This window comes from Ailuropoda melanoleuca, chromosome 10, assembly GCF_002007445.2.
Source record: "Ailuropoda melanoleuca isolate Jingjing chromosome 10, ASM200744v2, whole genome shotgun sequence".
NCBI classification, from domain to species: domain Eukaryota; kingdom Metazoa; phylum Chordata; class Mammalia; order Carnivora; family Ursidae; genus Ailuropoda; species Ailuropoda melanoleuca.
The window spans coordinates 4,917,301-4,943,733 of record NC_048227.1 but is presented as its reverse complement, the minus strand read 5'-3'; the positions used below and the strand labels follow the sequence as shown (position 1 = coordinate 4,943,733).

The following is a 26,433-nucleotide window of genomic DNA, read 5'->3' as shown; positions in this document are numbered from 1 at the left end:
TCTTAATGGGATTGTTTATGAAGTTTACGTATTAATTCTGAGTTAACGTGGGCACCTGGGTGGCTCAATCGGTTAAGCGTCTGCCTTCAACTCAGGTCATGATCCCAAGGTCCTGGGATCGAGCCCCGTATAAGGCTCCCTGCTCAGTGGGGAGTCTGCTTCTCTCCCTCTGCCCCTCCCCTGGCTTGTGCACTCTCTCTCTCACTCACTCTCTCAAATAACTAAAATCTTTTTAAAAAATAATTTTGAGTTAACTGACATTTCTGTGTTGTCTTCCCACCAAAAAATGGGCTACATCTTTCCACATGTTCACATGTTTTATGTCCTTCGGTGACACTGCACAGCTTCCTTCACATAGTCCTGTGTCCTTCTCACATTATTTACTCCCAAATAATTTATAATAAATTATAAATAATTTCTGTGGCATTGGTGAAAACGGAATGAGGTTTTTTTGCACTCATTTCCAGATACACTTTAGTGTATCTATAAGCAAGCGACAATAAATTCTTACTAATTTTGTTTTTTAAAGAAACTAGTATCTTGTTTTTTCTCAATATACAGTATCGTGTCACCAGTAAAAGAGTGACCAGTGATTGTTTAGGGTAGCTTACTGGCTAAGAGTGTGGGCCCCGGAGACCACAGCTCTGATTCTGAATCCCAGCTCTGCTCTATGACCAAGATCTTCCAAGTGAAGAACCCGAGACTAGCGCAGGTGAGGCCCCACGTCTGGGACCCTCACTCTTTCATTTCACACACACCGGTCACTCACGCCAGAGGTTCAGCACAAGCTGATTAGTAACCAGACTTCCTAATCTCTACCACTGTGGACACAATACACAGTAAAGATTAAGAAAAAATCATGTAAAATCGCACCGAACCCTAGTGTTTACGTATCATGCTCCTGCAACACTGGGTAGCCACACTCTGAGAGCCAGAGAACCTCAAGGTTTCTCAGCGAAAGTTACCTTAACTTTAAAAGCGGGAAAATCCTAAAGAGACTCTCTCGTGAACAGTGGTCACCTGGGTACCTCTCAAGGCCACGGCCACAGAGGTCTTCAGCTATCTGAGCCACCATAAGGCCCACGCCGCCCACTGCAACCTCTGTGTACTTAGCTCATCACAGTGACCTGTGGCATCTCACTGGAGCTGCTAAGGAAGGCTGACAGGCAAGGGACAGGAAGTCCCAGGCTCTCGGCCAGAAAGGCAGAATGGTGTGGAGCATAGCATACTGGCAGCTTCTGCTGTTTACACGGCCTTCACAGATGTCACGTGTAAACTTCAGAGATGCAGGCTACCTAAGACCCAGGTATACGTCTCCTCTTAAACAATAAGCAAAAATAAAATGTAATTGGGAGTGCTTTACTAGATCCGTTTCCAAAATAGCCAACAGCTTTTAGTTGGACGTGTGGGCTATTCTATTTTCAACCAACACAGAAAGCCTGACTGAGTCAGCCAATAAATATTCTGAACTCCAATTTAAAAATATGCTATATAGTTTGCTACGATCAACAAAACAAAACAAAACAAAAAGCTTAAAGCACAAATTTTTTCCCAAGTGGGAATTTTACATAAAACATAGCTACTTAAAAGAGAGAGAGAGAGAGGGACGCCTAGGTGGCTCAGTCAGTTAAGTGTTTGCCTTCAGCTCAGTTCATGATCTCAGGGTCCTGGGATGAAGTCCCACAGCGGATTTCCTGCTCAGCAGGGAGCCTGCTTCTCCCTCTCCCTCTCCCTCTGCCACTCCCCCCGCTTGTGCTCTCTCTCTGACAAATAAATAAAATCTTAAAAAAAAAGAGGGGCGCCTGGGTGGCACAGTGGTTAAGCGCCTGCCTTCGGCTCAGGGCGTGATCCCGGCGTTGTGGGATCGAGCCCCACATCAGGCTCCTCTGCTATGAGCCTGCTTCTTCCTCTCCCACTCCCCCTGCTTGTATTCCCTCTCTCGCTGGCTGTCTCTATCACTGTCAAATAAAATCTTAAAAAAAAAAAAAGAGAGAGAGAGAGAGAGAGGGAAACAGGGAGGGAGGGAGGGGACAGTTGCCACTAGTTTAAAGAATATTATCTTGTACCTGGATAGCACCCAAACCATGTGATTTATCATCTTTATTTGTTCTAAAGCTCACACAATTCTAAATTAAGTAGAACTTTAACCTACAGAAACTCACAGGAAAAGAACATTTACTCTAATGTCTTTGCCAATTTTTAAAATACAGTAGCAGGAACAAATGTGAGCTTTAAATGCAATTTCTAGCTGCCTCTGGGGCCTTCACGCTGTTGAGTCTGACATGACATTCTCTCTAAACGCCCCAGCCTCCAAGATCAAAAAACTCCTAAACCACCTTTTAGGGAATAATCTGCCATGTCTTACAAAAGAGTAACAATATAAGTATGCTGAGTATTAACCTGCTATAAGAGATTAAAAATGAAATCCAAGGTTTCTCCATTATAAGGCAAACAGATATTTATATTTTGAAGTTTCGTGTAAGGGATTCTGCCTCGTGCTTGAAGAAACCCATAATCTTTGGGGTATTTTATAAAGCCCTTTATCAGAATGACTTGCTTACTCTGCATGTCAAATAAGATATAGATGTATGGAAAAATGTTAATAATTTTTTTTCTTCCCTACCCTGAAATAACATTGAGAATCTGATAGAGTACTTTTCCATGTCTGTTCTCACATACACACACACGTGCACACACACACACACACTCACAGCGTACACACACAGCGTGCACGCACTCACACCTCTACAAATACAAGCAGATGTTTTCTTATTTAAAAAAATGGCATCACACTATAAATATATTCCTGTGAAACCTACCTTTTAAAAATAAGAATACTAAAAAAAGAAAAAAAAATAGAATTCTTCGTAGCCCTTAAGGTCAACACACACAGGTGCTCCTTTTCTGCTTTTCGGATCATTAAGAGTTAAATGACTTAATTAAAGTCAACTAAAGAGAAGCTGGTTTCCCTGGAGACCTGAGAAATAATTTCAAACATATTTTAAATATAAATCTGAGCTCAGAAGGCTAGAGGAGAATAAGCAGAAATCTCCTTTTGGGTTGACAGAACCATTACCTCAGGCCTCAAAGCCCTTTGTTGTTTTAATTACGAAAATTACATCAAGGGTCTGAGCAAAATACAATGTGCTCCAAAGACCCGTGGCTGTTCAAATCGGACCAGAACGGTTTCTGCACAAATGCGTCACACTGACCGCTGTATTGCTCGCACACAACCCCTGACCACCTGCAACCCGGCGGGGTGGGGCGGGGAAGCAGGTCTCTCTGAGCGCTGGCTGCCAGCCTATCAGATCCTCCCTTCCTCACCCAGCAACCTCGCAACTAGAACCATAGCCTGACACTGTCATGAAAGGGACACACAGAGAGATGTCTGCAGGGAGACTGGCACCGTCTGCTCTCAGCTCTGAGCAAATTTTTCACATTCTCTGAAATTCTGGAAATGGCTTCTAGACCTCAGGCTGTATGGAGACATTCTGTTCCCTGGTACCAGTTTAATGGAAGCCCAACTCCACCCTCATTCCGACACTGGGACGTACAGGACAGCTTCTACTCATACGCCCTCCAAAGTCCTTTGCAGAACCTGGACGCCAACGGCGCCGCCGGGCAGACCCACCTGTGCAGGAAGTGCAGCTTGTGCATGGCGGCCAGGCCCGCCGCGATCTCGCAGGCCATCCGCTGCAGCAGCATGGTCTGCGAGTCCCCCCGCATGTGCTCTTGCTCGTTGCGCAGGTAAGCTTTTAGGTCACCCTGCAAAAAGGAGTCCAGGTCAGCTTCCACGGGGACAAGGTGAACAAACTGGCAACTGAACAGGTGCCTTAGCCGATGGTAACTATTAAGATTATTTATTAGAAATCACTTAGATTTGACCTCGATGAAGAATCTGATTCAAAGCAAGTTCCAAATTACAAAGAGTAATTCCATCCAAAGACTTTGAAGTATAGAGAACACCTTTAAACTAAATGTTAGTTTATACGAACACATGTAAAGCAAAACAGTAAAAATAAGATAATTTTTCAATGATGCACAATATAAACTAAGTGCAGATTATATTAGTTTCCAGGTAACTGACATACGATATGGTGCTATGCACACTGTCTTTAAGGATTCCAAGAGACACACGGTCAGAGAACATTACGTCATGAAGGCTATCACCAAAGCACTTGTGAGCAACGGAGAGGGAGAGAACGAAAAGAAAACTGGGTAGGAGAGGAGGGGAAAAAGCACACTGAGTGCTGGCCAAGTCTCTGCCAGCCTCCCCAGGGCCCTGTGTGGCCCAGACGCCACTCCGAGAAAGAACATTCCAGCCCGCCACAAAAATTCATAAAGTTACAAAGGCCATTCAAAGGAGGGCAGCCTGGGCAGAAAAACGAACAAATTCACACCTGGACACCCGATATGCAACCGCTGAGATGCCGAGCTCTCCAGGCACTCCCACTGGACCTCCCTGTGTTACTCTGCCTTTCTGCCGGGACTTTAATTTAGGACTGTAAGTTGTGGGGGGAATACAGGTTTAAGGAAATAAAATCCTCCACATTCTCTTTATCACATGAGTAAAAATTTATTGCTCTGACTCAATTCCAAACTAAAGCTTTATATAAAGCCAACAGCTTTCAATGTGCGTTATATCTGAGTCAAGGAAAGACTCCTGCAGGAGGAAACCAGCTAAGCAACAGAATGCATTTCTTACCACTGGTAGGAAAGACGGCCAATTTATCAAGTTCTTCCCAGAGTAAAAACCAATAAGCACAAATATTCTGCTACAAACATCTGCTTACTTTCAATGCTAAGCACATCACAGTATAAATTCTAGGTCCCCTCCAGGACTCCTTCATTCCCAGTTTCAAGGCTTTTCATACGAATGATAATGTTGAGATTAATAATCACGGCTACTGGGGCGCCTGGGTGGCACAGCGGTTAAGCGTCTGCCTTCGGCTCAGGGCGGGATCCCGGCGTTATGGGATCGAGCCCCACATCAGGCTCCTCTGCTATGAGCCTGCTTCTTCCTCTCCCACTCCCCCTGCTTGTGTTCCCTCTCTCGCTGGCTGTCTCTATCTCTGTCAAAATAAACAAATAAAAAAAATCTTAAAAAAAAAAAATCACGGCTACTGGAACTTCTGAGCAGTGTGCCAAGCACTGTGCTAGAAGCTTCTACATGTGTTGCCTCAAATAATTCCTGCAATTTGAAACACTTCCTGGATGTGGAAATGGGGCCCAGGGAGGAGGCCAACCACCGTGCACAAGGCCACAGCCAATACACAGTGGGGCTGCACTCCTACTTTTCAGTTTTACCAACCTGTCAAGAAGATCCTACTACTTAGGGATGCAGATCGAATCAATTTATTTTATAAGAATGAATGTAAAATAACTTAATGTCAACCCCATGGATTTGTCGGATTCTCCTAAACTTAATGGAACTTCGGCGGGGTGAGGGGTGGGGCAGGGATGGTTTGTCCCTCAGGACCCATGCTCTTATTTCCTCCCAGATGTGATTCTGGAATTGCAAGCTGCTCCAGAGCAGACCCTTTCTTGCCTTTTAAAAACACGTGTCCCTAACCGCCCCCACCCTGCCCTCCCCTAGGCTAGTCTCTACCCACTGGTGAGAGTGGTGGGAATAAAGACAATTCTCACAATAATTACATTAACCCAGACAAACACCAGCAAAAAGCTCCAGGTCTACAGGCTAATGGGATTTTCAAAAGGTGGCCCATGCGGAAACTAAATATGAAAATAAATAAGTTTAAGTTTATTTACATTACCAATGAAATGGCAACTTAAATCCATTTGTCTAACCCCTCTCCTGCAATATCCATCTAAGGAAAAAATTACCCTCACACAAAAGTAGCATTATGCTGTGCTGTATCTGGCCAGTTCTCAAAACAAACAGAAGCTGCTGGCAAACAGGGAACACTTCACAAGTGACTTTGGCCATGAAGGCAGAATGGCAGAGTGGGTGTTGTTATTTTTCAAGGTTATCTAAAGTACAGTTTACCCTTCGACAATGTGGGGGTGAGGGGCACCGACCCCCAAGTGGTCGAAAATCCACATATAACTTTAGACTCTCCAAAAATGTAACGACTAACAGCCTGTTGTTGACCAGAAGACTTACGGAGAAACAGAAAGAATCACTTAACACACATTCTGTATGTTACATATATTATACTCTATATTCTTAGAATAAAGTAAAACAGAACAAAAGGAAATGTTAAAAAAAATCATAAGGAAGAGAAAATACACTTATAGTACTGCCCTGCACTTACTGGGAAAAATCGGCGTCAAAGTAGACCTGTGCAGTTCAAACCCATGTTGTTCAATGGGCAACTGTATACTCATTACCACTCACTGTGTTAAGAGGTCTTGTCTCCACAATAATTCACTCTCCAAATTTCACCAGAAGGTAAAATAAAACGAGAAGGGGATTTTGCTTAAGAACATTCATGCTCCTCGTGTTTCTAGCTTGGCAAAACTAAAGGGCTCTCCCCACCCTCCATGACAGGGATAAAGTTAGCAATTAGCACAACCCAGGCAAACACCTCTGACTGGGTGAGGAGCTAACGTCAATGAGTGGGGGGAGCCTGATCACTCTTTCTCCTGGATGGGATTTGTGGTGGTTTGTGCGGGACCCAGGGTTAGTTCTATGTTCCAGAAAGATCCTCAGAGCTCTCCTGGTACCACTGTTTAAATCTTTTTTTTTTTTTTAAGGTTTTACTTATTTGAGAGAAAGAGAACGAGCAGGAGGGGCAGAGGGAGACGGGGAGAGAGAGAATCTCAAGCAGACTCCACACTGAGCGCACAGCCTGACGTGGGGCTTGACCTCACGACCCTGTGATCATGGCCTGAACTGAAATCAAGAGTCGGACGCTTAACTGACTAAGTCACCCAGGCGCCACTGGTACCACCGTTATAAAACAAAAAAAAATCAGCATATAAGCTTTAATTACAGTAAAAAATGTTCATATTAAATAAATACTAAAAATTGATCCATTCTATCCAAAAAAGACGAAACTGTTATTGAGATATCTGGTTTATTTTATTTATGTTTCAGTGGTAGACAGGGATCATTACTTTGGTCTCTTATTTAAAGAAAAAAAACCATGAAGACCAGCAATGTATTCTGAATTTAAATACACTTTCCTTTATCCAAGTCTTAAACATTTCTCAGATCCTCCCCAAAACCGCCCAAAAAGACTCTAGAAGAAACATGTATGACGCTAGATGGCAGCAAAGCGCTGCACCAAGAACTCCGAGGGAGCAGGGACTAGGAATGGCCTCCTGCATGGAGTCACCCAAAGGCCTTCACAGGGACCCTCACCCGTGTCCTCCTGACTTCCAACCCACACCGCCATGCGGGCTCTAGCCGGCTTTCGGCAGGGCACTGAGAACAATGAATTAATTTCATCATAATGTAAAACTCAACAAGTGAATAGTCAATAACTGGAAAATTACAGTCATTCATAGGTTTAATAGGATGACTGGGGGGAAATTTATGATTTGTAAACAAAAATTTGAATGAAAGGATGCAAGATGGGCATCAGCAGCCACACAGTCCGCCCCTGCCCATGAATGAACACGTATGTCCACGTTCAGCTGAACGCCCTGAGCACCTGTCCGGTCACCCCCCTCCCGCCCAGGGCCTCTTCCTCAGCACACAAGCCCTCACCTGCCAATGTCCACACCCTGCACACCACCTTCTGTTGTTATGGATTATTCACCCCTGTGCCCAAACACCCCCCAGGTCAGTCCAACCAAGAACCAAACAAGCCTCCCTCTGCCTCCACACGCCTCTCACACTAGCATCCCATTTCCCTCCTCCCTTCACAGATGAACTCTCTTCTGGCTGACTCACCTCCTGCTCTCACAAGACCACCCCCAGCCCAGCCCCCCATGCTCGCTGCAGCTGCTCCCACAGCGCTCCCCCACCTAGTCTCACCAGCACAGCCAACGTGGAGCCCTCCTTTCTCTCTCCACCTGTCTCCAGGTCTCCTATCTCACTGGCAGGCCTTTCCCAGGCCCCTGTGCTGGATCTTCCTCCTCTCACTGATCTGTAAGTGCAGGCACAGTCCGGGGCTCAACCCTGGTCCTCATCACTGCGGACACTCATTCCAAGATGACCCGATCCACCCCATGGTTTTAAAAATCATTTCTAACACATTTTTCAGGCTCAAAGCCCTCTGTCCCGAGCCCCAGACTCATCCTCCCAATTGTTGACTTGACACCCTCTCCCGGATGCCCTAAGACACCCCTCAAATCTAAGAAGCCTGATACGTAACTCAGACAACCTGCTCCATCTCAGGAAATGGCGTCACCATTTTCGCAGTAGATCAGATCAAAACTGAAGACATCATTCTTGGGTTTGCTGTCTCTAGACTCCCACATCCAAACCATCACCAAGTCCTGGATCTATTTTCGCCAAGAGCCAGGGCCTCAGGGCCCTCTCCACCCAGGTGCCCACGACCTCACTATCAAGCCTCATCGCGGTGCATCGCGAGCGTCCCCTCTGCTGCCCCTGGGTTAGGGACACTGTCCACATGCACCTCTGTTCCCCTGTAACTCCATGTCCTCTCTTTTACATGAGCTCTGTGGGGGCAGGGACACATCATTCATCTTCGTATGCCCAGCACCTAGAAGGTTCCCCGGTGCATGAACTTACTTAATGAATATATTTATAAATAACACATACCCATTAAGTAAGCATCTTCTGTACAAAGGACAATTCTAAAACAGAGGCTCCCCACTGGTGGAAAAAATATATAAAAGCATTAAACCACCTGGTATAAAAACACACAGAGTAAAATTAAGCCATCAATTAAAGTCCCCACTTTGCCACTGGTAATTATGTGACCTCAGGCGAGTCGATTAACCAGACAAATAAAGAACAGAAAGCATGGTGCTGAAGCCAGACAGACCTGGGTTCAACTCTTCAACGAATACCTTCATCTCTCTGAGCCTCAGTTTTCCAATCGGTAAAATGAAGCTATTGCCATCCATCTCACAGGGCTCTGAGGACCCACGAAGGGAGTAACGGACATTTCCCAGGCCCAGCACAAGGCCTGGGACGGACAAAACTAGAGCCTTCCCTTCCTTAGGCCTCTTGGTGGGCAGCGGCCAAGGTTCCTTTGGCTCTACGATCCCATGATTCCAAGTGTTACTGACCCTTGATGAGAGATGGAACAAAGCAAACCCCACAGAGGAAGATGCTACACGTCGAGAATCCCAAACAGACTTTTTTTTTTTTTAAGATTTTATTGATTTATTTGACAGAGAGACAGCCAGCGAGAGAGGGAACATAAGCAGGGGGAGTGGGAGAGGAAGAAGCAGGCTCCCAGCGGAGGAGCCTGATGGGGGGCTCGATCCCAGAACGCTGGGATCACACCCCGAGCCAAAGGCAGACGCTTAACGACTGAGCCACCCAGGTGCCCCCCCAAACAGACTTCTTTCCCATTCTCATGTGGCCACTGCTAACTCCTCTCAGAAACTCACTCCCTGCTTTATCAGCTATCATAAAGGAAATGTGTACCTGACGTCAAGAACCTTCCTTGCAAAGAAAATAACATCTCTTGCTTCAGGGTCAGGTGACAGAGTCAAAGAAACTGATGACTCTTCAGAAAGATTAAGATGGAGCAACGTGTCTGTCACCTCAGCCTGCAGTCTGGGCTCCAGAGTGGTCTGTCTCTGCTTTTCGCCCTTCCAACTGATCTTTCCCAGCAGACGCCAACCCGCTTCCCCAGTCTCCACACCCCTGCAGAGCACTGTGGGCTTCTCCGCCTGGCTCAGGCCGTTCCTGCTAACACAGGTCTATCCAACCACTGCTGCACCCTCCAAGCAAACACCTTCTCCAAAGCGAAGCCTTCTCCAGTGATCCTCGTCAGAACTGCTACACCTTCTCCAAAGCGAAGCCTTCTCCAGTGATCCTCGTCAGAACTGCTACACATTTTTTTTTTTTTTAAGTAAGCTCTATGCCCAACGTGGGGCTTGAACTCATGATCGAAATCAGGGGTCACATGCTCTACAGACTGAGCTGCCAGGTGCCCAGAACTGCTTATACTTCTATACACATTATTCAAACCTTTCATCATTAATTATGATCAACTGATATAACCAAAAATGAATAAAAATAACTACCATGTTCTAAGCACTTTACTATGTGCTCCAAAATTTACCTTAATCATCTTATTAACAGGCAGGGTCGTCTCCCCAGATGGTATTACCCCCATCTGACTGATGTCTAAACTGAGGCTTAGAGAGGTCAGGTAACTTCCCAAAGCGATACACAAGTGGCAGAAGGAGCATCCGAAGGCGGGCCAGCCTGGATCTAGAGGCAGGCAACGCAGGGATCTAGGTGACTTGCTGTGTTCCTGAGGGCACCGTGCAGGAGCGGGACGACTCACCCCTGTGCTCCCCGGGGCGCTGTGCACAGCCCTCTGTACTTCCTAGGTGCCTCGCACACTTGTGCTGAATGAGTGATCCTTACCCCCAAAACAATCTCCTTGCCTGGATATTCCTGAGAGAGCACTGTGAACCTCCCATGGCAACGAGTTACAGACAACACTCTGCAGTCATCTCCTTCCACGAACGTTGCGCCATCGGCATTAGAAACCGTCGGCTGCAGTCCAGCTACCGAACTCACTCGGAAGAGTTTTCATTTTCTTTCATAAAAATTCTAAGATAAAGTGCTTTTCAACAACAGACTGGTAATTCCATCTCACAAGAATTACTTCAGTACAAAAATATTCTCTCCTTTCTATTAAGAGATGTTATCGCTGAGCATGATCACTGCCCGATGACGACTGAAGAGGCCAATGTTCATTCAATAGCTCTTGACCTACTAAGAACATGTGAAGATAGTGGCTCCTTTCACTGTGGCTGCAGCTGCTTATTACCGAGTCTGAGCGATTACCCTCTGTCCTCTGGACCCTTGCCAGCGGGCAGTTTTGCCTTGCATGACGCCCCTCTGCTCCGGATGGCCTACTCCTGGGAGGGCTATGGGGCGTCCAGGCTGGGAGCAGGGCTCAGTGTTGAAGTGAGGCTTTGGGGTGTCGGGGGCACATCCCTTTAGGTGGGGGTCCTCTTCGGTTCACTGGGATGACGCTACCTGACGCTTCCTGCCCCGTAGCCACTGCACATACTGAGCCTGGACAACTGGACTTTAGAGTTGGTGACCCTGCCGAGGCCCCAGCACTCGCTGCTGCTGACCCTGCTCCCTCTGAAGCTTCCTAGAGCCCAGAGGTGAGGAGCACGAAGCCATCCAACGACACGAACAAGACCCCTCACTGCCAGGCAAGGTGGCGAGTGCCCTGGGTCAACAGCCTCTACTTGGATGGGAGACTGGCTACTCCAAGCACTGACTGCCAGATTTCCCAAGGGGATAGGAGTGTCCTGCTAGGATAGGAAACACCTGGGACAGCGCCTTAAACTACCGGTAGGTAATCACTGACTTGTGTGTGTGGTGAAAAATGTGTAACATAACAACACCATCTCAGCCACTTCTAAGTGTCCAGTTAAGGGCCATTAAGCACCTTCACCCAGTGTGCAGCCGCCCCGACCATCCGTCTCCAGAACTCTTTTCGTCTTCCCAAACGGAGACTCTGTCCCCGTTATATACTCACTCCCTATCCCTCCCAACCCTGTCCCTGGCACTCACCACCCCTGTCTCTGTGAGTCTGACTACTTTAGACACCTCATATAGGTGGAATCATGCAGTATTTGTCCTTTTGTGGTTTGGCTTATCTCACTAATAAGCATAATGCCCTCAAAGTGAATCCATGTTGAAGCAAATGCCAGAATTTCCTTCCTTTTCAAGGCTCAGTGATAAACCACTGTATGGACAGACTCTATTTTGTTTACTTATTCATCCACTGATGGGTCACTTGAATCGCTTCTATCTCTGGGCTATTGTGAATTATGCTGCTATGAACACGGGTGTCCAAATATCTCTTTTGAGGCGGCTTCAGTGATTTTGGATAATATATATACTTAGAAGTGAAATCGCTAGGTCAGATGGTAATTCTATTTTAATTTTTCGAGAAACAATTATTGCTTTTAAAGTTTTACTGTTGATCAATGTACCACTGGGCAGTGCACTTAAATAAAAAATAGCTATTAACTCTGCACTGCTAATGAAAGCTGCTGGTAGGCGTGAGGGCTCTTTCCACACGTCTAGCCTGCAGGAGTAGACACTTCCCCATTATGACTTAGGAGGTTCACATAAAATATGTTTCAAGAAGTCATAACTGTTAATTCTGGAGAGCTGTATGCATACTCTTCACCCTGAAATACGAAAGCCAGTACAACCCTAGGTAAGTTAATATTCTCTGAATACTCAGTCTAAGTACTTGGAGAATATGCATTTAAATGTGAGATCTAAAAGTACTGGGGAAAAATTTTTATGAAAAGGATGTTAACAGGGGCACCTCGGTGGCTCAGTTGGTTAAGCGTCTCCCTTCAGCTCAGGTCATGGTCTCAGGGTCCTGGGATCGAGTCCTGCGTCAAGCTCCCCGCTCAGCGGGGAGTCTGCTTCTCCCTCTCCCTCTGCTCCTCCCTCTCTCTCGGCTCCTCACCCCCACTCACTCTCTCTCAAATAAATAAAATCTTTAAAAAAAAGTTAACAAAAGGCATGTATTTATTATATTTATATAAAAACAATGGATAATGACAAAGATAAAAAGACTACTCGAGAATCTTATTAATTGTGGGTTATTTATGATAATTGTCAAGGCGTTGTTTATTTTGTAATGTTTTAGAGTTTCTTTATGAAGTTGGTTAAACTCCTACTCCCAAAAAGAACAGGTAACTTTGTGAAAAAATACATTAAAATAGCACTAAAAATAAACCCATCTCCTGAACTGTTCAGAAGAAAACAACACGCTGAGCATCCAGAGGCCTTTCTCATTCCAGGAACACCAACAACGTCTAATAAAACTTCCAGGAACGGACGCGGAAGGTGAAGGAGAGGAAATACCGATATGTATGAGACAGTTTTAATAAACCACCTTGCTTAACCCAGAAATGTGGTATTTCAAGTAGATATGCTTCCTGTCGCATTTCTGCTGTGTTCACTCACAAAGACTGTGGTGACTGTTACAAAAAATGTCAAGAGCTTAGGGACCCCAGAAAGCCACCATCAAGTGTCTCAGAAAACAAGCACTCTGACAGCGGACTTGTCTCATCACAGAAAGATGCATCTTTACATTTTTTTCTCTAGTGCTGACAGCACAGGAACTACTCATCACACTGGTCACCCTGAGGCCATTAAAATAAGCAGTTCTCATAGCGTAATAACCGAGGATGATATTATACCTGATGATACTGAGATAATCCAAACAAAATACACAGGCAATAAGATGATCAGAAACATCACTGAGAACTCCTTCTTCTTAGTTCTCACGCCTCCATTCAATAATTTATCAGGCTAAATAACAATTATCACGTCTGCTCCCGCTACGGAGGAGCTCTGGAGGACAACGACCACACTTTCCCTCTATACCCATGGAGAGCAGCCTGCTGTCTTTCCACAGCAGCTGTTTAACAAATAAGCACCCTCGAGAATGGGAGAAAAGGTGGGGATGGCCCAGAAAAGTAGGTTTAATTCCAGTTTTCCTTACATGGAGACAGAGCTCTCTGAAGTCCCTAGCTTCCTTGGAGGAGGGTTAAAATATTAATTTTAGACTTAGTCCAATTACGTATGCATATTATAACCTCCAGTATAATCACAAAAAACTAAGAACGGTATCAAAAATCCAAACTAGTTGGGATGCCTGGGTGGCTCAGTGGGTTAAGCATCTGCCTTTGGGCCAGGTCATGATCTCAGGGTCCTGGGATCAAGTCCCATGTCAGGCTCCCTGCTCAGCAGGGGGTCTGCTCCCTCCCTCCCCTCGTGCTCTCTTTCTCTCTCTTGCACTCTTTCTCTTCTTGCACTTTCTCTCTCTCTCCAATAAATAAATCAATACATAAAATCTTTAAAAAAAAATCAAGAATCTGAAAGAAGGCTAGCAAAAAAGACAGAAAAACTGAAACAGGTAGGTAGGAAAAATAATACAAAACCGGTACATTAAATTCCAAATACCTCATAGATAAAAGAAACATAAATGGAGTACGTGTTCCATGTTAAGTGATCAAGACTGACAAGTGAACGAAATTTTACCAATAAACTGGAGAAGCCAGAGAAAAAACCAACAAACCAATAAATCAGAGAAAAGGAATGAGAGAGATAACCAGGCAAATTCTAACCAAAAGAAGGCTGGGATAACTATATTAATTATCAGTGAAACCAGACTTAATCCTTAATAACACTTAAAAAGAGCCCCTTCATAGCTATGAAAGCTTAAAACTACCAGATGTCATATATCGGTTCTAAATGTGTATCCTTGACTCAACACTCAAAGCAAATACAACTAGAATTATAAGGAAAATCTGTAATCAGAGCAGATTATAATGTGCCTCTCAAAAACGGACAGAAAACGGACTCGGACTTCTCTGTCAAAGCCCTCCCAAATCAGAAGCACAGAGGAGATTTGAACAACCTCATAAATCTGGCCGGAAAAGAGCCATATAAATCCACTTGCACAGAATACCAGAATATACACCGCCCCCCGCCAGCAGCTACAGATGAATCCAGCCTGGGAGAGAGGTGCAGCTGCCCCAGAGCTGACACGTAAGATGAGTGAGAACACCACTTTGCTCTTTATCAGTCACTGAGATTTGGGGGTTACTCTGATATAATCCAATGAAAGCTAATATCCCAGGGTTATTAATTTTTCTTTGGAATTAACTACCTTTGCCAACGAGCATAATATCTAAATCCCATTTAGGAATTAAAACAAAAATCCACAATGGCTACCACTCTCTTCCCATTTAACCAGCTGAAAATATTGTCTGAACTAACTGGGGACTTACCCTGATGTACATCCACTTTTCTGTGGACAGTCTTAATGTTTTAATGTTCTGAAAACTGAGACGATGCAAGGAAATCAACTAAAACCTAGCTTTCAAAAACAGATGATGACAGGAAATTTTCACATAAAAGTTATTATTCATAAAAACTGCATAAAAACAGTTTTTCCAACTATAAATCTCAGTAAGTAATACTATCATGCTAAGAAATTAGGCTATTAATTTTAGGTTAAAAAATCATCTAATTATTTAAAAATATAAATGGCACATACATTCATTATTTTAAAAAACTGACAGGTCGAGGAGCCTGAGTGGCTCAGTCGGTTAGGCATCTGCCTTTGGCTCAGGTCATGATCCTGGGCTCCTGGGATCCAGCCCCATGTCAGGCTCCCTGCTCAGTGGGGAGCCTGCTGCTCCCTCTCCCTCTGCCCTACCACCAGTCCCTGCTCTGCCTGCTCACTCTCTCTCGTGCTCTCTCTCTCTCTCAAATAAATAAAATCTTTAAAAAATAAATAAATAACTGACAGGTCACAGGTACTCTATAAGATTCCCTTAATGAGGAAAGGTGTTTTGAACTGCCCAGAGGAAGTTAAGACCTCAAGCTCGGGAAGGGCAATCCTAAATCCACGCTCTGGTTTTGCCATATACTTGATAAACGACATTTTCTTCATCTCCTTGAACCTTACTTTAATCATATATATATAAAGTCGGGACAAATATGATTAAATGTAACACATGCAAACAGCTCAGCATAGGGATGGAATATAAAACAACATGTAAGCGTCCGTTAATAGTATTTTCAAAGGCAATGACTTAGTACACATAATAAAGCTTTAAAAATGGGGGACAGAAGCGAGAGCAGAACCTCATCCAGCATTTCTATATGTCAAAAACACTTGGATGTAACCTTTTAAATGCTTTGACCTTGAATTTCCATTAAAAACTTACCAAGTCACAGAACTCAAACACCAGAAGATAGGGAATTGCTTCTACACATTGTCCAACACACTGCAGAATGTTTGGATGCTGAAGAATGCTGGGAAAAATAAAAAGTCACAGTGTTGTTCATCAGGGAGCACACTAGCAGAACTGTTCAAACAGTAAACCAAATTTTGACATTCATGATGATTTAAATATGACAAATAGCAACGTCATTTTAAACACCTGATTTTCAACAGACTACAGACTCTGTTTACAGAACACTTATTAAGGTTTACTTACTAGTAAGGTTCTCCGTTTTTCAAAAAAGTATCTTGTTCCTTTGGGCTCGCACTTGCTTTTAACTCCTTCACTATTACTCTCGCTACGCTAGTGCCCGTGTAAATCTCTCCAAGGAGGACCTAAAACCAAAGAACAGTTTTTCACTTCACTTCCATCAAAATGGTAAGGAAGTATGTCTCATTATCAGGAAACAGAGCACAGGAAAATAAATAAAGCAACAATCAGTCCTTCTACTATGAAGATATTACTTCACAAAAGGCTTGAAAAATGAAACCACTTTCCTTCAGTTTTAAACTGTTCAATGGATACTGATAGCATTCATATATGTATCTGTATTTTTTTTATTATAAAATTGTACCATACTTTCACGGATATTACCAATGACATCACAGAAGAGTAATTTATAAGGTCAGTTCAAAAATAACTCAAATGTTTCTCAAAACACTTCAACTGGGTTTTGTTATTTTGTCTCCTTCACATATGAGAAAGTAAATTGACACACAGGCAATGTGCAAATACACTACCATTGCATTATAACGTTAAAAATCTATGGCATTCCAATTATTCCAGACCTTTATCTTGTACTAAAACTTCAGTCTAAACACAAGAAAAAAATATGCCACTGAAATGAACAGAATACAAAATGAATGAAAACAATGGGGCGCCTGGATGGCTCAGTTAGTTGGGCAACTAATGATTTTGGCCCAGGTCATGATCTAAGGGTGGTGGGATCGAGCCCCACGTCAGGCTCTGCACTCAGCATGGAGTGTGCTTGGGATTCTCTCCCTCTCCCTCTGCCCCTCCCCCCTGCTCAGGCTCTCTCTCTCTCTCTCTCTTTCCCTCTCTCTAGAACAGACAAATCTTTTTTTCTTTTTTTTTTTAAAGATTTTATTTATTTATGTGACAGAGAGACAGCCAGCGAGACAGGGAACACAGCAGGGGAGTGGGAGAGGGAAGAAGGCTCCCAGCCCCAGGAGCCCAATGTGGGACTCGATCCCAGAACGCCGGGATCACGCCCTGAGCCGAAGGCAGACGCTTAACAACTGCGCTACCCAGGCGCCCCAAGAACAGACAAATCTTAAAAAAAAAAAAAAATGAATGAAAATAAGAGCACACTACAAGTGAAACTCCAAATATAAATACTGGACAATACAAAGGCATTCCAAAATATAATATTTAAGATGAAAACACTGAAGTAAAAATTTTTATTTAAATCAAGAATGATCAAAACTAAAAGCCTTCTTTTTAAAATAGTTTTCCATATTTTTATCAAGTAGATTAATTTTATTGCCCTGGAAATACAGAGTAAGGCCTTGAAGAGAATATAATGTGTTTATTAAGAATGTAAAGGCAGAACAATAAACAGAACAAGGAATTCTGATAATTAACCAAGTCATATACTCTGGTTTCAAACAACCAGCTTGTACATCTATCATAAGCATTCATGCTTTCATAAAATTCATTCATTCACAAAACAGCAATTCCAAAACAGGTTAGAATAATCTTGCTGTCATCCTCTCTCTGCCATCACTGATATCATTCTTGGTCTTCAGTGTCCGCAAGGACCATTCATTCAACACCTTGACCTCTCAGGTTTTTACCTCACTTTCAATAATCTTTTCTCTGCCCCCATCTCACAAAATCTCCCATGGGTCTAGACCTAGTTAATAACTGGATTATGTCCCAAACCTCAAATTTTGATTTCTCCTTCTCTACTTGTCCTTTGATTTCCAGCTCACTCAAACAGTCTAATCCAACAAGCGCACAATTTGCCCTCCAGATCCATTCGTGATACCACTATTCCACCATCCTGCCCCTACCACAGAGCCCCTCTCTCCTCCCTGGCAGCTAAGACCCCACCATCCTGTGCTGTCACCACCCTCCTTGCCCCTCTCACAGAGCCCTGTTGGCTCGGCCAAACCCCAGCACTACTTAAATTCAACTACCTGCCTATGGTAACACCAAAAGCAGACAAAACACACAACCACGATGACTGGTCTCATTTCAAATTTGTAAGGGTCCTCAGCATTCCCATCCTCCTGCTGCATTTCCTAGTTGACAGGGTTCCCAGAGGACTCTGTCACACCTTCTTCTCCTAGTCAAACTCCCAACACATCTTTTTACTCCTCCCTTTCAACTGGCCTCCTGTTCACTGAATAAAATAACCACAAGTAAACTTCCTCATTTTAACACCAAATCCACCTGCACCTGTATCCACACGCTGTTTTTATTCCCTTTTCAAGAGAATTCCTACAGTAACCCCCCTTTCCTCTCTCCTGCATTATCAGTTTCTCCACTCTAATATAAAGAGGCTAAAAGAGCTGCACATCCTATAAAAAGCAAAGCAAAGCAAAAAACAAAACAAAACAAAACGCCTTCCCTTAGCCCTTGGATGGTCCCAAACAGCTCATACTCCATTTCTCTGCTCCCTTTTACAGTAAGACTCTTCAACAGGGTTGTCTAAATGTGCCACCTCCACTTTCTCCCTTGTGCCCACTGCAAGTGAGCACGTGACCCTCTACAGCCTCTTAGGACAATACTATGGCCCTCACGTGCTGGGCCCTACCTCTCCCAGAGTCCTCATCTAAGTTTGCCAGCAGCATTTACTACCATTCATTCATCTTCTTGGCACTCCTTCACTGACTCTCAGAATACCCCACTCTTCTGCACCCCTTCCTACACACTGGCTGATCACCTCAGCTTCCGTCACTACCTGCACTGACCTCTCCTCGCCGCAGACCCTCAGGACTCGGTCCTTGTGCCTCCCCCTCTTCTTGACATTCAATCTTGGTGACTCCATCTAGTCTCATACCTCTGAATACCACCTATAGACGGAGCTCTCCCAAACGTGTGTCTTTCACCTGGAACCTCTCCTTTGAGTTCAGGATGTATACTGCCAACTGCTTACTCGGTATCTCCATCTGGATGCCTCAGAGCCATCCCATCTAACCCAACCAAAAGCGAACTCCCGACTTTCTCCTCCTCCGTGCCTGCTTCTCCTTAATCGTTCCCATTTCACTTGCCAGCAATTCTATTCTTCCCACCAATCAGGCCATAAGCAGCCACCCTTGACCCCCCTTCTCCAGACTCCATATCTGATCAATCCTCAGTCCCGCATGCTCTTAATTTGAAAATTCACATTGGCTCGCACCACTTCTCACCGCTTCATGCTATCATCCAGGTCCAAGCCTGCCTGCATCTCTTCCCGTGTGACTACAGCAGCCTTCTGACCAATTTTCCACTTTCCCCTTGGTCTTCCACAATGGAACTGCCCAGGTGATCCTCGTACCGGTTAGCTGGATTACTGCAGTCCTCTCTCAGACGCCAGAGTACTTTCCCAGCTCACTCTGAGTAAAGGTCTCTAAATGCATATATTCTATCTCACATCACCTGGCTCCCCCACACCTGTCTGAGTCCATCCCCCACTCCTGATTGTTTGCTGTCTGATCACCCGCCACCACCCCCCGCCACAGCGAGAGGTTTCAGCTTAGTCAGGGCAAGGGTTCTCTTTTGTTCGCTGCCACATTCCTAGCACTCCACACAGGCCAGGACTTTACCTACCTTCCTCCACACTGGACCCTCAGCACCAAAAACACTGTGTGATACACAACAGGTTTTGCTAAATGGTTTAGAAGATTTGGTCACTAATAAAGGTAGGATGACATCAAAGACACAGGACTGACAAACAACTCTGAATGGAAAGACAAGATGCATAAGACGGCTGAGCACGGAGCAAATACCTCTTCTTGTCTTGACCACCCTGCTTATGATGCAATCGCTACTCACTTAGGAACCTTTTACACAGAATGACTGCTAATTACATTATGGAAATAGCTGTGATGATAAGATTATTCCTTCTGAACACTCCATGGTAAAAAGATCAACAAACCACTGTTACTATTTGTCCCTTGACAGGCTATGAGAAAGAGAGAACAGTTCTTTGCCATGGTTTCCATTATAATAATACTATGTATCTACAGCTCGAAAGTGGTTTAAGTACTGTAAGCAAGAGGGGGGAGAAAGGGAGAAGAATTAAAAAACAAATAATTTACCTTGAGGAGGATAAAAAGCTTCTAAAATTCCAGTCCCTCTTCCCTTCTTACTGTTCTATGCCAACAACTGGAAAAGCATCTGACGTATAAATAAAAGACCTTCTTGGAAAAACACATATACCTAGAAACACTGAAGCTCACATTCCTGTGTGGTTCCAGGGTGTAAGAGTAGACTCAACTGGTACCACAGCAACTAAAGAGAACGTGGAATGTCCTACAATACAACTCTTAATTAGCTTTAAATTCTAAACATTATAACTAGGAGGGGGGAAAAGGTAGATGTGAACAACATTTTACCTTTCCAAACCAGCCATTTCCAATTTCCTGTATATAGTTTAGACTGTGGCGGGCAACTTGAGACTTCAAACCTTCTGTAGGAAAAAGAACAGAAAAAATAAATATGGGCATTTAACTGAAATAAAATAAATACTAAATATCTAAAGAATAAACACAAATGTAAATTTAAAGCTTATGCTAATAAAGGTAGAAATAAATTCATATATATATATACACACACACACACACACCATTACTTTCAAACTGATACTGCCAAAATAGTTTCAAGTTTTAAAACCGATAATATTTTTTTGAATGCGTTTCCTACCCTGATTCTTTAATACTTCACACTGTGTTTTCTCATCTAACTACTCCTGTATAACCACAATCACCATTCCAATGGCTTTTACTTAGTCCTTAGTTTCATGGTAGAGGTAAAAATCTTGTCAAAATCTGTCAGCGTCAACTTTATGAGAACTCTGGACGACAGTCAAAGATTAACAGCAACCAAATCAAACCAGGAGAAAGGCCACTGAAACAAGGTGCAATTTCTTTGTGTCTTTGAATTTATCATAGCCCGAATCCTCCTAGCCCCTGGTACAGCAGTGATCTGAATGATGACGGATGTTCCAGTGTGGGTCCTGGTTCCAGACAGAGCACAGTGGACTTTATTATTCCCAAGGAACTGTGTTTTCTTTTACTGGAAGTTTCAGTGAGGGACTTCCACAAGCAGCTTCCCTCGGTTTCACCAAACTCAGAACTCTATCAGGATGGAGTGTTCCTCAAAAACACGTTCCTCAAAAACAGTAAAAGCCAAATGGATGAGATACTTCCACCTGGGGCAAAAAGAGGCAAACAGTAGACGTGCTGAAAGCTTTAGCAGAAAAGCTGGGGAGTGAGATTTAGGAGGTGAGCAGGGGCTCTGAAAAGCGATTGCAATATATGGAGAAACCTGGAGAGACATCTGCATGCTCAGGAAGGACACACACTCACAGAAGATTTGAGAAGAATACGACTTTCACCTCTAGCTAGGCTTCATGCCCAGCACAAGCAGGAGGTGAGGACAAAGGCAGAGCTGTTAAGTAGCCTGGGTGAGGAGCGTCCCAACACAAAGCTAATCTGCAAAGACCCACAGAATACTTTTTTTGTTGTTTTCTTTCTTCTTTTAAGTATATCATATTATTCAAAATGTCCAATTTTCAACAAAAAAGTCCAAAACACACAAAGAAACAAGAAAGTATGGTCCACTCACAGGTACAAAGGAAATGTACCTGAGAAAACACAGACAGTAGCCTTACCAGACAAGATTTTAAATCAACTGTCTTAAACATGCTCAAAGAGTGAAAGGAAATCATGGACAAAGAACTGAAGGACACCAGGACAATAATGTCCTGATAAGTGGAGAAGATCAACAGAGATTCAAATTAGTAAAAGGAACCAAACACAAATTTGGAGCCAAAAAGTACATAACTGAAACAAAAAAACTCACTAGAGGGGTTCAACCAAAAATGCGAGCAGACAGAAGCAGCAGTGACTTGAAGAGAGTTCAAATATAATTATCGAGGCTGAGCAGAAGAAAAAACAATGAAAAAAAAAATCAATGAGCAAAGGCTAAGGGACTTGTGGGACACCACCAAAGGGACCAACATACAGATGAGAGCCCCAGAAAAAGAGGGGAAAGGGGGCAGAAAGAATATTTGAAGATATAATGGTAAAAAATGTCCCCATCTAATAAAAGGTATAAATCTATATATCCAAGAAGTTCAACAAATTCCAAGTAAGATAAACTCAAAGAAACCCACACTGAGACACATCATAATCAGACTGTCAAAAACCAAAGACAGAGAATCTTGAAAGCAGCAAAAGGGAGCTCCCTCATACATATAAGGGATCTATGATAAGATTAACAACTGATTCCTCACCAGAAACCATGGAGACCAGAAGGCAGTGGGACGGCAAGCGTAAAGTGCTGAAGGAAAAGAACCAGCAACCAAGAGTTCTATACTTGGCAAAACTGCCTGCCAACAATGAAAGAGAAATTAAGACCACTCCAGATAAACGTAAGTTTAGGGAAAGTGCTGCCTCTACACCTGCCCTAAAGGACTGTTAAAGGGAGTCCTTCAGGCTAAAGTAAAAGGACTAAACAGCAACTGGAAGCCATATGAATAAATAAAGATCACCAGTAAAACTACACAGGTAAATATAAAAGCCAGCATTATTTTATTTTTTGGTGTCTAGCTCCTCTTTTAATTTCCTACATGATTTAAAAGACAAACACATAAAAAATTATAAATCTATGTTAATGGGCACACAAAATATGAAGATGTGAGAACATAAATGGACTGGACTGAATTGCAGTTTTTATATGGTACTGAAGCAAAGCTGGTATCAACCGAAACATAATTGTTATAATTGTGATCCCCAAGAAAATATCTAAAAAAATATAAACAAAAGGGAATGAGAAGGGAATCAAAATGGTATACACACAAACCCCAAAGGCCTATTTTGCAGAAATGGAAAAAATGATCCTAAAATTCATATTGGGGGGGGGTGTCTGGGTGGCTCAGTCTGCTGGGTATCTGCCCTTAGCTCGGGTCATGGTCCCGGGGTCCTGGGATGGAGCCCCCCGTCACGGGCTCCCTACTCAGTGGGGAGTCTGCTTCTCCCTCTCCCTTGCTTGTTGCTCCCCCTGCTTGTGCTCTCTCTCTCAAATAAGTAAATAAATAAATCTTTAAAAAAATAAAAAATAAATAAAATAAAAATCATATAGAATTTCAAGGGACTCTGAACAGCCAAAACATTCTTGAAAAACAAAAACAAAGTTGGAAGATTCATAAACTTCTCAATTCCAAAGCTCACTGCAAAGCTGTAATAATCAAAATACTGGGACACTGGCATAAGGCTAGATATAGATCAGTGGGAGAGTCCAGAAATCAACACAAACAAATATGGTCAACTGATTTTCAACAAGGTGCCAAGACAATGCAATGGGGGAAGAACAGTCTCTTCACAAACTGTTGCTGGGGCAACTAGCTATCCACCTGTAAAAGAATGAACCTGGAACCTTACTTCACACCGTATACACATATAACGGGTCAAAGACCCAAATTTCAAAGCTAACCTATAAGTTATAGAAGACAACATTGGTGCAAATCTTCAGGACCTTGAGTTTGACAAAGGTTTCTTAAGTAAAAAGCACAAAGGAACAAAAGAAAAAAATAAACTGGACTTCAAAATTTAAAACTTTTGTGTATTAAAGGACATCATCAAAAGAGTGAAAAGACAACCTACAGAATGGAAGAAAAACCTGCAAATCACGTCGTTACTGAGAAGCTATTAAATAATTAAGAGTGTGGTACTGGAACAAGGAATTGATAAATTACTGAAATAGAATAGAAAGCCTACAACAGACCCATACACATATGGTGGTGGTGGTGGTGGTGTTTTTTTAAGATTTTATTTATTTGAGAGAGAGAGAGAGAGAGAATGAGAGAGAGCGGGGGCAGAGCGAGTAGCAGACTCCCTGCTAAGCAGGGAGCCCGACGTGGGCTCAATCCCAGGACTCCAGGATCATGACCTGAGTCAAAGGCAGACACTTAACCAGCTGAGCCACCCAGGCACCCCTACACATGGAACTAAAAAGCAGAGAAGAATGGAAGGACCGATCAGTGAAGAAAGCTGAGTAATCTACCAAAAGATTCATGGATTCCCTAACACCATATTCAAAAATTAACTTAGGATGGGTTATGGATTTAAATTAATTTAAATGTCAAAGCAAAACCTTAAAACACTATAGGAAAAAAAAGTAGTTAAGTATCATTTTTGACCACAGAACAGGAAAGGATTTCTTAAGACATAAAAAGCTCTAACTCTTAAAAAAAAAAAAAAAAGAAAAGAAAAAAAAATTTGCTTTAAAAATTAAAAAAAAGAGAGAAATTACATTCTAGCTTAAGGGGCTGTTAAATTTGGCTATATTGAAATCAGGAAACATCAAAAACTTCTTTCTTCATGTATTTTTGACTAATTTTTTTTAGTGTACATTTTGATTTTTTCTTCATTTTCTGTTTCCGTATTTACTAGTTATTTTCTTAGTGGTTACCGTGGAGATTATAGTTATCACACTGAATCTGTAACAATCTAATTTGAACTGATACAACTTAGCTCCAGTAGTAATAGCATATACCATTTGACACCCACATCGCAGGAACACAGATTAGCACAACTGCTTGTGGAGGGTAAGCTGGCAATATCCCCCCAAATTATAGAACACATGTACTCTTTGACCACTTTTGAAAATTTATTCTACAAATATACCAGCCCAGCATCAATGTGCAAACCAACATAGGTACAAGCTTTATTTTTAATAGTATAAGATTAGAAACAACCCAAATATCCACCAACAGGTTAAAGAAATTGTGCTAAGTCCATACAATTTAAAGAATAGAAACTTGTAAGCAGGAATAAATAAGCTCTCTTTACGCAGACGGAAAGACCTCTAAGGTACATCTGTAAGTGAAAAAAGCGAGGTGCAGAATATATTTACCATGCCCCTACGAGTAAAAAAAAGCGTGTGTTGGCGGTGGCAGGGGGTGGGGACCACGTAAATGGGAATATTTACATTAAGAAAGTCTGGAAAGGTGTATAAGAAACCAAGAAGAGTGGCTATGTACAGATGGTGAGGGTAGGAGCTGAGGTCAGATTCAAAGATTAGAGGCTTTTCACTATATATACCTTTTTATGTTTTAGTTTTTCAACTGTATGACTGTATTATCTATTCATAAAATTAAAAAAATTTTAAAAAGAAAACAAGGAAAAAACACGTAGAGCTTCTTCTAGATTTGCTCTTAAATATGTGGTGTACTTTTTTCACTTAATATATCACAAATCCTTTTCACCCTTTTACAGACTACATAATACTCCACTGTATGGACTTACCAGAAATTAACAAGTTACAGACTGACAGAGATTTAACCTCACGCTGCAATAAATTCCTTTGTAGACATTTATTTGCATACTAACCTAAATAAACTACTGAGAGCGGAACTTCGGAATCAAGGGTAAACACATTTTACATTTGGATACATACTATCAGACTACCCTTGGGAAAGAATGTCTCTATCAATTTACAGTCCCACTAGTAGTGAGTGTCCAAGTGCCTGTTTCCACACACACCCCTCATCCATCACAACCTTTCTTCTCATCCTTGTGTAGCTGTTATCATCTTACTTTATGTTTGTACTTCTTTAATTAATAGTGGAATTCCTATTTTTTATTGGCCATTTGAATTTTTCATGAACTCCCCCTTTCACATCCTTGACTTATTCTTTCCAATTGAAGTGTTCTTTTTCTTTTTGTAACATTTGTTTGTAATCTTAGTGTATATTAATATATGACAAAGGGTTTTTGGGAGGTTTTTTTAGACACTCTTCGTAGTTTACAAATATTTCTGCTACTTGGTCAAATTTGTTTATGGTGTCTTTTTTCTACACAGACTATTTCATTTTATGAATCAAATTTGCCAATATTTTCCTTTATGGTTTCTGCATTTGGCGTCAAGCTTGCAAAGCTCTCTTCCATCCCAAGATCATAAAAATATTCTGCGACTACTCTATGCAGAGAAATTGAAAAGAATTTCTTCCCATTAAGGAATTTAGAATAGAGGAATCTAGAAATATAGAGACGTATATGAATGTAATGAGGATGGCTGTCCAGGTCACTACCATTTCTGTTGTGCCCATGACTGTGCTCTGGTCCCTCCCCACTATGTCTTGGACAGAAGTCACCAGGCTCTTCTCTGTCGCACCTTCCTGCCCACAGTGAGGGGTCAATATGATCAGACTCGGGGGAAGCCAACCAGTATGGCTCTCCAAGGGTTTTCTTTCTGGTCTGAGGAGAGAGAAGCTCCTTTCCTCTGGTAGTAAAGCTACAAGGATCTGAACCTGGAGTTGGCAGCAGCCCTGCTCCAAGCCAAGGAAAGAAG

The 26,433-nt window shown here is 42.8% G+C and overlaps 1 protein-coding gene across 1 annotated transcript in view; it reads right to left on the bottom strand.

The window, feature by feature from the left end:
* The window catches only part of LMTK2 (lemur tyrosine kinase 2), an 88,796-nt gene that overhangs the window by 32,783 nt on the left and 29,580 nt on the right, over positions 1-26,433 (bottom strand). The window contains exons 4-7 of the mRNA XM_034669801.1: positions 20,475-20,548; positions 16,126-16,244; positions 15,853-15,940; positions 3,632-3,765 (exon numbers count right to left, since the gene is read on the bottom strand). Coding sequence (XP_034525692.1) covers positions 3,632-3,765; positions 15,853-15,940; positions 16,126-16,244; positions 20,475-20,548 — 415 coding nt within the window. The remainder of the gene's footprint in view (positions 1-3,631; positions 3,766-15,852; positions 15,941-16,125; positions 16,245-20,474; positions 20,549-26,433) is intronic.